The sequence below is a fragment of the Piliocolobus tephrosceles genome, chromosome 8 (assembly GCF_002776525.5).
Source record: "Piliocolobus tephrosceles isolate RC106 chromosome 8, ASM277652v3, whole genome shotgun sequence".
NCBI lineage: Eukaryota > Metazoa > Chordata > Mammalia > Primates > Cercopithecidae > Piliocolobus > Piliocolobus tephrosceles.
The window spans coordinates 63,932,961-63,944,893 of NC_045441.1; the positions used below are offsets into that span (position 1 = coordinate 63,932,961).

At 34.9% G+C, this 11,933-nt stretch overlaps 1 protein-coding gene across 1 annotated transcript in view; it reads right to left on the reverse strand.

Moving 5' to 3' along the window:
* Positions 1–380: 380 nt before the first annotated feature.
* Positions 381–11,933, reverse strand: part of LOC113220433 — a 19,850-nt gene continuing 8,297 nt past the window's right edge. The window contains exon 2 of the mRNA XM_026449521.1: positions 381–741. Coding sequence (XP_026305306.1) covers positions 548–741 — 194 coding nt within the window. The 3' untranslated portion in view covers positions 381–547. The remainder of the gene's footprint in view (positions 742–11,933) is intronic.

Sequence of the window (11,933 nt, forward strand, 5' to 3'; positions counted from 1 at the left end):
AGAGCTTCTCCATTTTACCAGACTCTTTTTCTGTTTAATTATTAGGAGACAAGGTCTCAGGATAGGAGTGGGTAAAACACTTATCTCCAGAAAGCCAGTAAGAGGAAAGAAGGGATAAAACCTCATCCTGCACAGTATGATGCTGAGATTCCTCACATATCTTCAAAGCATCCTAAGAAAGTACGTTTGAGTATCTGTGGGCACTTGGGCTTCAAAGAACAAACAAGAGAGGCAAAATCAAGGGAGTTCACAGCTCTCCCTCTTTCATTCTTACATTATAACATTTACACATTCGTAGACAGCAAATGAAGAGTCTCATATACAACATGTTTAGGATACAGGTCAGAAAGCTGAGACACAAAGATGTCAACCACTTGAGGATTTCTGACTTTTAGTTCTGACTCTCAGGACTTAATTTTTGTCTTTTGTTATGCCCCATCCCAGAGAAAGGTCAACTGTTTCTTCAGGGCCAAGAGACTGTGGGTGTCCAGAGAATCCTCAATTGGAATATTTTTTCAGCTCTTTTATTACACAAATGAAATACTCTTCAATCATTGTTGGGGGATGGTTTTCTTGTTGTTGGGTTTTTTAGCTCTGCAAAGCCCCTCCACACAAATGGTGATGCTTGACATTTCAGCTCCAAGAAAGTAAAATTGTTTGGGGATGAAGTTATCAATGGTGATGTTGAAGCCAGAGATGCACCTCTGCAGACCAGGTTATATTTGAGGAAAACATGCTCAGCTAAAAGAAGAAAAAGAATAGTGATCAGATATGTCAAGGTGTCTGCCCAACCTCTTGGCCTGGGTCTCATGAGGAATTTGGTGAGATTCAGAAGGCAATGAAACCATTTTCACTGAGTGCATAAGCACAAGTAGATCTGTCCTTGGGCCAGAAGGGCAAGGAAATCATGAGTTTTTAAAAATTTAATTAGTATCTGGCCACTTTAACAAATTTCTACCAATGCTAATAATTCTTCAGTTGATTTTTTAGTGTGCAAGCATATTATCTCCATTTAAAGATAGTTACTTTATTCTTTTAAAAAGTTGTACCTTCTATTTCCTGCCCTATTGCTTCAGCTATAAAGCAAGTCTGTATGTACTTAGTTTGAATGAAGGAAAGGGTGTTGAGAATTTTGAGTCGTTTTCAGAAATATGGATTTGAGTACAAAATGCTGAAGACAGAGAAACTGAAGAACTATTGTAGTAGCTTAGGTGTGGGCCGGGGGCAATGGTTCATGCCTGTAATTCTAGCTCTTTGGGAGGAAGAGAGAGGCACGTCATGAGGCCAGGAGTTCAAGACCAGCCTGGACACCATAGTGAAACCCTGTCTCTACTAAAAAAAAAAAAAAAATAGCCAGATGTGGTGGCAGGCGCCTATAGTCCCAGCTACTTGGGAGACTGAGCCAGGAGAATTGCTTGAACCTGGGAGGTGGAGGTTGTAGTGAGCCGAAATTATGCCACTGCACTCCAGCCAAAATCATGTCACTGCACTCCAGCCTGGATGACAGACTGAGACTCTGTCTTAAAAAACAACAAAAAAAAGTTGAAGTGATGTGACAATGCATGAAATAGGATGATTGCTAAAAATATATAGAGAAGAAGAAGTAGCTATAGAATATTTTAGTTTTAAGAAAAAAATCAGCTGGAGAAGATGGGTAGGCAACAAAAAATAACTCCAGACTTTTAACATGCACTATGGTTGACTAATGGACAATAACCAGGATTGCTATATTTTTATAGATACTAAAATACACGACAACATAGAAATCTAAACAGGGATTTAAAATGGTAAATTAATCTTACTTCTTAGTTTATAAACAGTGTGAATTATGCAGATCAAGAGAAACATTTAAATATTCTACCATATTTCCATGATCTCATATAATCTTGCTCATACCACATTATCTCACATTAATGACATTTGTATAAAGCTTTCACACTATATGAAGTAATTACACATATATTATATATAAAAATTTTTCCTGAGAGATTGACATTAACACTTCCTAAAAAGTTATACTTTAAAAAATGTTTTCCATGATCTCAGTTGATAATTGCAATCCATTCTTTATTCTCTTTGCAGACTCCATTCTACCAAACCTGATTTACCAGTGGCTTTTGTATGCAAACATGTTGTTCTCCCATTCTATATATCTTTCACCTTTCCATTCTTGTACACAAAGTGAAATCCCAATTAACCTTCAAAGCAATCTTTTGCCATTGCCTTGAAGCGGGGGACTAAAGGGCAGAGGAGAAGAAATCAGGGGTACAGACAGCAAGTTTCTATAGAGGAGAAATGTCAGTCACCTTGCCCTTCCTGGGCATGTGGGTAGAGCAGAAGGTCAGGGAGTGCACCAGCAGCTCCATTCCACAGCCTTAAGGCAATCACAGGAAGTCACTATGTCAGCAAGCAAAGCACAGGAAACCGTATCACTGATGATACTAATGCATCTGCCTTGTTTCCATCCCCAAAAACAAAATAAAAATTGTTCCTTCTTCCCTCTCCCTTACCCTCCCCAACCCACAAATCTTTCCCATCAAGCCAAATTCATTTTCCTTATTTAAAGGAGGAAAAAACAATGGCTTTTATTGCTTGTAAAGGCAAACCACAATGAAAGTTGCAATTCATTTCTCTCCAATCCCAATTTTATGTATGATTCTTTTGGCCAAGAAGAAATTTTAAAAAAAGCAGAAGAAAATTCCATGAAAAAAGTTCAACATAAAATGAGATAAATCATAAGCAATTAAATTCATAAAATTATATCACTAAAGTTTTTAATATCACTTCTATGATGAAGAATGAAATTATCCAAAAATTTAGCAATTGCTCTTTGCAGAATAGTTTATTCACTTTAATAAAGTGTATTTAATACATGCAATTTTAGTTTCTTTATGCTTCATCTATTAAAATACTGTTGAGTCTTTAGTATAAACATGACTGGTGTGACAAGTATATTTTTCCTAGTTGTATCCCCTCCCTTTCTATTCTTACATTCCATTTCCTTTTTCTAACTAACCTGCTGTTTTCAAATAGTTTTAAATGTTTTCACAACAGTTTGAGTCATTTAAGGTATTTAAAGCCCAGATATGACATTCCTAGGGAGTACACAAATAAAGAAGGTAAAAGCATCATGTAAGTATGATGGGGAGAGGTGAACAGCTAGCTTGTTAAAACTGTAGTTTTTGCCTATTGTGAAGTGAGCATAGCATTTCTTTCTGACTTTATGGCGGAGGTTTATGGGCCATAAGCAGGAGCTTCTTTGGAATCAGACGTTCATGATACTAAAAAAAAAAAAAAAAAAAAAAAAAGCAGAAGTTCCTCAAAGTTAAGATGGAATTGTTATCACAGACAGGTAGTCCCTGCGATCTTGTTTACTATTAATAATTGCTGCTGACTATCCCATTGTCTTCAAATTGCCCAGGAGTCATTAAGAGAGTGAGGCAGGGAAAAGGAAGAGGAGGTAGACCATGCTGATGAGAGTAAAACAGTTTTATGCACCATTTTAAGCAACCAAAGAGATACCGTGTGAAAAATTAATGTCTGTTGCTAGTGATCTTATGCCAGAGTCTGATCTAATTTTGGCAATGCTAGAACAAAGCACATGCTGTCTGTATTGCTATTTGCTTACCCCATTCACTATGACAATAGCAAAATACGGATTATGAAATAATTTTCCTTGGCATAGATTTTGAGAAGTATTTTTTCCCTTTTTTTAGTTTCGAGACATTGATCTTGGGTAACTTCTCAGAAACTGTGCTCCCAGGACTAGCAGCTTATCTGACTGACACAGGGTGCCTGCCTCTCAAGGGTCCTAATATCCATTCTCACTGATCCTACCCTGTGGGTACTTCTCGATATACTAAATCACTCATGGTAGGTGACAAAAAAATCCCAATCATTTACATCTGTTCAACAAACATTTATTGATAGTGTTATGATATTTTTAATATAAAAGTAGTGATGCTGTATTCAGCCAACAGTGGACTTATTACATCTAATTTACTGAAATCCCTTAGCTCCCCCTATAGGAAGGGTTGGATTAAGTAGGAAGTAAGAGAAGACAAATTCACATGCAAGCCCACTTTCATGGCAGAAAAGAAAAGTTAATGAGTCTGTTCTTCTTGTCCAACCATGTAAAAGCCAAAATACCAACTAAGAAGATTGGTCTTATCTTTACAGCTGCCTGATCCAATGAGTAAAGGAAAAGCACACCTTTGCTATTTTGCAGAAGAGGCAACTTAGAAAACAAATCTCATCTCTGTTACTCACCATTCTGTCTATTCCCCTATTCCCTCTACAGCTCAGTATTAGCACTAGCAAAGGGTCTCATTGATGGAGTTAATATCCAGCTTGGGTTTGTCTCATTTAAGCCATTGCACTAATTCAGTCATTAATTCAATGAACATTATTATGCAACTGATATATTTAAGAAACTCATAATTTCTCCTCTCAAACTCAGTGAGATAAAAGCCACAATCAAAGTATGTCTAAGGTAGGGAATATTGTGGCACACATAGAAAACAGCATAATCAATTCTCTGTAGTTGAGAAAAAGGATAGTTTTAAGTTTCACAAATATATCTACTGATTTCTTCATCAAGTCAAACTGATCTTAAGAGCTTTTATATCAGTATTTCCTTTGCATTCACACTGCCACTGCACTAATTCAGACCATTACTACAAAACACCAAAACTATATAGTCTCTTAAGTGTATTCCATGTTATCTTTCTTTTTCTCAGTACTCAACAGAACTGTGAGTTTATCTTCTTGTATTACTTTTTAAATGTCTCATTGAATAAAATCGTGAATGCCCCACTCACACGATACATAATTTGAATATAGAAGTGAGGCTAAATACCTGGACTTCAGGGCCATTACCATTAATCTAGTTCTGTCTTTTATTATTATGGGTTACGTCATAATAACCCAACTGCTATAAATCCAATTAAAAAGTTACAAAGCAATATTTGCTTAATTCAAAATCAAGAGGTATTACAACAGCACTCCAAAACACCTCCATGCCCATAGTTTATACCTTTTCCATTACAATTTTTCCTTCCTTGCTAAGGATAGCCAGCAATGCTGAGTCTGCTATTAGTCATAATCTTGTCTTTTATGGCAGACATTTTTGGGCTGTGTATCACAATTCCTCAGTCCGCTTCTAATTGCAATCACAGCTCTGTTGGACAGTTACCTGTAAGCTCAGTTAATGCTGACAATGCTGCACCTGAAGTGCTTGGCTTGCAATCTCAGCTTATCTGTTCCAAGAAATTTCCAAGACCACCACATGTAGCAAGGGGAGTTATCATCCCAGAGTACAACCCTCTCACAATGGTGAGAATGGATACATTCTCCAACCTCCTGTTCATCAGACCTAATTCTGGAAGGCATCTGTCCAGTCCTCGGAGATCCTGGTGTAATACAACCTGTTGTCTTTATCAGTGGCCTGGAAAATACACACTTATATTGGTCTGCCTGTTTTTTTTTTTTTCCTCACTCTCCCCGCTTCCTAAGATCCCTTCTTTTATAAACAATTTGCCATAAGCCTTTGACTCATGTTCTGCTTTCAGGAAACCCTAAATGAAAAATTTTAAATAATTTTATCACTTATGAATGCAGTCACAACCGACACATTGACACCATTTTGAACTTCATAAAAATGGAACCATATCCTGTGAGTTCCATTCTATCTTGTGTCTTTAAATCAATATTCTATTTGTGAAATTCATCAATGTTGTGAGTGTATTTTTTTAGATCAGGTGTGTCCAGTCTTTTAGCTTCCCTGGGCCACATTGGAAGAAGATGAACGTCTTGGACCACACATAAAATACACTAACACTGGCCGGGTGCGATGGCTCACCCCTGTAATCCCAGCACTTTGGGAGACCAAGGCAGGCAGATTATGAGGTCAAGAGGTAGAGGCCATCCTGGCCAACATGGTGAAACCCTGTCTCTACAAAAAATGCAAAAATTAGCTGGGCATGGTGGCGTGTGCCTGTAGTCCCAGCTACTCAGGAGGCTGAGGCAAGAGAATCACTTGAACCCGAGAGGCAGAGGTTGCAATGATCTGAGATTGTGCCACTGTACTCTAGCCTGGTGACAGAGCGAGACTCCATTTAAAAAAAAAACAAAAAAAAAAAACAAAAAACTAACACTAATGATAGCTGATAAGCTAAAAACATCACAACAAAATCTCATGTTTCAAGAAAATTTACAAATTTGTGCTGAGCTGCATTCAAAGCCATTCTGGGCCACATGTGGCCCACAGGCCATAGATTGGACAAAGTCAGTTTCAATTATTCATTTTTTGGCTGTACAGTAGGGCATTGGAAAATTTTTCTCTCAGGAATCCAACTATCCCCCCAAAGAACCTTAATGATTATATTATCAGGTGTTTCCTCAACAAAAATAACCAAATTATACCCTCCTACTGAGAAGCTTACATTCAACAAGTCTCAAGAAATTGCCTCCGGCTTGCAATCAGCTCCTTAATGATACACTTGTTAACATAAACAGCCAAACCAAAGATGACTAAACTTTAGGCAAAACTCTAACATGAAAAACAAAAAGGAAAGCAATCCAACCCAAAATGGAGGTCATTATGACAACGTAGAGAGTAAAAATTTTACAAAATTCATTATTACTAAGAAAAATGAAGGAAGATATATCTACAAACAAGAACAAAATTTTATTTTAAAATAGCAATAGAAGGGAAAATCCAAATTATCTCTTAAAATTTAAAATGTGATGGTAAAAATAGAAAACTTAAAATTAAAGAAAACATTAGAAAGTGGAACGAGAGAGGAAGGAAGTGAGAGAATGGAGAGAAAGAGAGGTAGAGAGAAAGAGAGAGAGAAGAAAAGGAGGCAAAAGAAGAGAAAAATCAACCTAAAGAACTTATTTATGATGTCCAACAGGTGAAAAATGATTCAGTGAGGAGGGTATACAAATAAACAGATGAAATTATCAATGAAATAATTCTAAAAATTATTCCAGAATTGAAGGATGCATGTTTTCAGATCAAGATGCTCCAGCAAAAAAGGAACTCACAGCAGGATATCCACCTGGAAAATGCAACCACTTTGGGAAAATGGGAAATACTAAAAGTTTTCAGAGAAAAAAATATGTACACATACAAAAGACCAAGAATGAGAATGACTTTTAAGTTTTCAATATCAGCTGTAGATGTCAAAAACGATAAAAGAAAAATGGTTTCCAACAACCAACTAATAATCCAGACAAAGTGTAAATTAAATGTGAAAGTAGGCATTCCAATTGGCCATAGGAGTGGCTGCCTGAATCTAAATCTCTCCACACAATTTCCAAGAAGGAGGAGGAGAAGGGGAGGAAGAGGGAAGAAAAGAAAAAGGAGCTCAAATCAAATGACACTTGACCCACATTTTCAGCATTACTAAGAGATCAAGAGTACTATAAACTTCAATTTCCCTTATATAAAGACACAAACAATTCTAACAGATCTTCACTGATTGGGAAAGGTAGGGTAGAAAGCCTTTAAACACTTGGTGCAAAAGAAAAAAATATCAGGGGACTTTTAAATAAAGCAAAGACAAAATCACAAGTCCAAAGTTAAATGCCAAAATAGTGAACACAGGTCTGGAACTGGAAAATTCACAGCAACAGTTACAGGGAAGGGGTTTAAAACCGAGTGAGGTGGAAATTGGCAACATTGAAGCATTGATTCTGAGGGAAAGGGAAAAAATAGAGAAGAGGAAATACCAGTCATAGACTGGCAATGAAGTGAAAGCAGGAAGCAAGTAGGAAAAATTAAGGACCATGCAGAAATAAAAGCTATCCCAGTACATGTAGACCCTTCTTATTTCCCATCTACCACCACTCATTACCAACAAAATCATCTATTAATGATATTTAACTTTATTACACTCACTGAAGAGAAAATGCTCCACCTAAAAAGCCAATCAACAAAATGCATAAGAATAGAAGCAAAACAAATTAACCTTATACAAAGCTATTGTAAAAAAAAAAAAAAGATATTACATATCATAAAATATTTCCATCATAAACAACCACAAAGCAGAAGAAACTATAATATAACCTCAAGTCTTAATTAGATATCTTCAAATAAACATTTAGATATACGTATATAATTTCTAATAAAAAATGCAAAAAGTAAGCACAAAAATATACAAATAAAGAAAGAAATGCAATGAGTTGATAGATCTCAGGAAAGAAATTACACAGATAAAGCATCCCTAAAATGAAGAATAAATTATAAGGTATCCAAAGGAAAATAGATTTAAGTGACACATTACTAATGAATAAATGCAAGAAAGAAGCCAAGAAAATGAAAACAAAGAACTTTTAAAAGTCAGAGAGAAAGAGGTTGGAATCTAAGTTAGACAAATATCCAATATATGTACACTTGGAATCCCTGAAGAAGAAAAACAAGACAATGAAACAGAGCTAATATTTAAACCAATAATCCAAGAAAATCTAAATCTATACATTGAAAGGGCTTCCTATATACCTGGAAAATTTTACTGAGGATGAGCAAACTTGAGAAATAGCCTAGAAAATATCAGAATTTTTAAAATAGAAAGAACAAAAATCCACAAGCAGGCCCTCCAGACAGAAAAGAACAAATTAGGTATAAGAGTAAGACAAGTCAAGCATAATTCTTAGGAGCAACTTAAAACCATACAGTGACATTTTCAAGAAACTTAAAGAAAGAAAAACCCAGAGATTTTGTATCTAAGCTGAAATTGAAATACCAAGACTAAAATAAAATAGTCTTAAAAGTACAGAAACTTAGGAAATAATGAACCTATAAACCTTTGACAAGAAGTCTTCTAGAGGACGATCTTCATCCAACCAAGTAATAATATTAATAGTAGTAACAAGAAAACATACTGGTAGTGAACTTTTAATATGTTTAACTAGAAATCTATGAATAAAACAAAATTGAGAGTACAGGTAAAAAAAAATAGCATGTAAAATCATATGTTCTGGCAAAGTAGAAAGAATGTGTCTGTAAAATATATAGAAAAAATATAAACATATATGAGTATATTTATATAAAATATAGAGTAAAGTAGAATATAATAAGTTGTTGTACAGTTAAAAGAGAAAGTCAAATGATGCCATTTAAAACTATCAAGAGATTAAATAAGAATGAAAAAAGCGAAATAAAAATTTTTTTTTTGAGACAAGGTCTTGCTCTGTTGCCCAGGCTCACTGCAACTTCCTCCTCCCAAGCTCAAGCAATCCTCCCACCTCAGCCTTCTGAATAGCTGGGACCACAGGCCTGTGCCACCATGCTTGACTAATTTTTGTATTTTTAGTAGAGATGGAGTTTCACTGTCTTGCCTAGGCTGGTCTCGAACTCCTGGCCTCAAGCAATCCTCCTGTCTTGGCTCCCAAAGTATTGGGATTACAGACTTGAGCCACTGTGTCCAGCAGGGAAAAATCTTTTTAATTTTGGGTTAGCCCAAGTGTTTTTAGACACCAATAAAAGCACAATCAAAAAAAATAAATAATTGATAAAATGAACTTCATAAACATTAAAACTTTAGCTCTGTGAAATATCCTGGTAGGAGAATAAAAAGACAAACAACAGACAGAAAACATTTACAAGTCACATATCTGAAAAAGAACTTTTATCTAGAATATATAAAGAATAGGAACTCTCAAAACTTGACAATTTGAAACAAACCAATTAAAATATAGCCAAAAGACCTGAACAGACACTTCACCAAGAAAACACACAGACAGCAAGTAAAAACATGAAAAGATATTCAACATTATTAGTTATGAAGGAAGTGCAAATTGAAGCCAAGTACTGAGTAACTGGAACTCTCATATATTGCTGGTGGAAAGGCAAAATTGTTTGGCAAATTGTTTGAAAGTTGCTTGAAAAATTAAACATACATTTACCACATGACCTAGCAAGCAACATCTAGGTATTTACCCTGAAGAAATGAAAAGTTATGTTCACACAAAGACTTATGTATAAATGTTTATAGGAGAATTATTCATAATCACTAGAAACTGGAAACAACCCAAATGTTTTTCAATGAGTATATGAATCTTTAAAAATTGTAGATGGAATACTATTGGGCCATAAAAAAGAATAAAATCCTGTCATTCATGGCAACATGGATGGAACTTTAGGACTCTATGTTAAGTGAAATAAGCCAGGAACAGAAAATTAAACACCACATGTTCTCACTCATATGTGGAAACTAAAAAAAGTTTATCTCATAGAAATAAAAAGCTTAACAGAAGTTATTAGAGGCTGGAAAGTGTAGGGAGAATGGGGACAGGAAGAGATTTGTGAAAGGACACAAATTTTCAGCTAAATAGGAGAAACAAGTTCTAGCGTTTTAGAGCACTGTAGGATGAGTATAGTTAACAATATTATATATTTTCAAATAGCTAGAATAAAGGATATTGAATGTTCCCAACACAGAAAAATGATAAATGTTTGAGATAAAAGATATGCTAATTACCCTGATCTCATCACTATCCATTGTATGTATCAAAACATCACTATGTACCCCATAAATATGTACAATTATCATGTTAATTAAAATAAATAATTTAAAATTGAAGTCTATCTATATAATGGAATATAAAAAAGCAATAAACCATTGATACATACAAAAACATGAATAAAGTGCAAATGCATTATATAAGTGAAATAAATCAATTTCAAAAGATTATATACTATATGATTCCATTTATGAGATGTTCTGTAAAAACCAAACAGTAGGACACAGTCACCTCCAGATAATAGTGTTATCAGAATCAACAGGTGACAGAGTTTATGGGCAAAAGGAAGAATTGACTGCAAAATGGACTTTTGAAAAAATGTTTTGAGGTGATAAAACTGTGTCCTGACTGTAGCGATGATTATATGAATCAACATGTGTTAAAAGTCACAGAACTATACGTCAAAAAAGTTAAGTTGGTTGTAGACAACTTTAAAATATTTTATAGGAATTTTTTTGTAAATTAAAAGAACCTAAAAATACATAATTAATTGCAATGCATAAACCTAGATTAGACATTGTTGTTGTTGTTGTTTCTTTTTAGCAAAATAGTAAAAAGCATTTTGGTGATAATTGTGAAAATTTGAATTGAACCTGACACGAGATTTTTATAGGTGTGTTAGGGTACAATGTTTTTGTAATAAATTATGATCACTTTGGTGAGATCTATGTTGACATAGTTTGGTGTAAATTTCACAATGTTTACTTATTTTCACATGGAAAAGCAAAAAAAGTGAATATATATGTATGTATGTAGTTGTATGAAACCTAGGTAGATGCAGGTAACTATTTCAGTAATTTTTCAAATATTTGTGTTTCAACAATTTTATAGTAAAAAGTTTAAGAAAAACACATCACAAACAAGTCAAAAAAGTGTTCATTTTGAGAGTGTACAAAAGCTTAGTCATGTAACAAAAAATTACATTTTATAAATTTCTACTTATATAACATCGATGGAATGAAGCAATAATGATCTTCAGTGAAAAAAGAGGTGTGCTGGAAGCATGGGGACCAGGTTTACTTCATCTCTAGCAAGATGTGAATAAGAGGAAATACAGGGTGCATTGCCTGGTTTGGTCACATTCACTTCTAGGAATCTTCCTACTTAGCTGAGTTGACTTTCGTGGTTGAGTGGTATGATGAAGGCCCAAGTGAGGCAAACAGTATAAGGAGGAAGGAAATGTGTTAACCTATCGGACTTTCAGTAAACACCAATGTTTCCAAGCTAATTGGGTTTTGTGTGCCAATGCATATACTTTCATTCAGCTCTTCATTCTGTGATATGCTTGCGACACCAATCTGTACTGTCAGTTCCCTTCTCAGCTGGTGAATGCAGTGGAGTGGAATGGAATGGAAAGGAATGGAATGGAATGGAATGGAATGGAATGGAATGGAATGGAATGG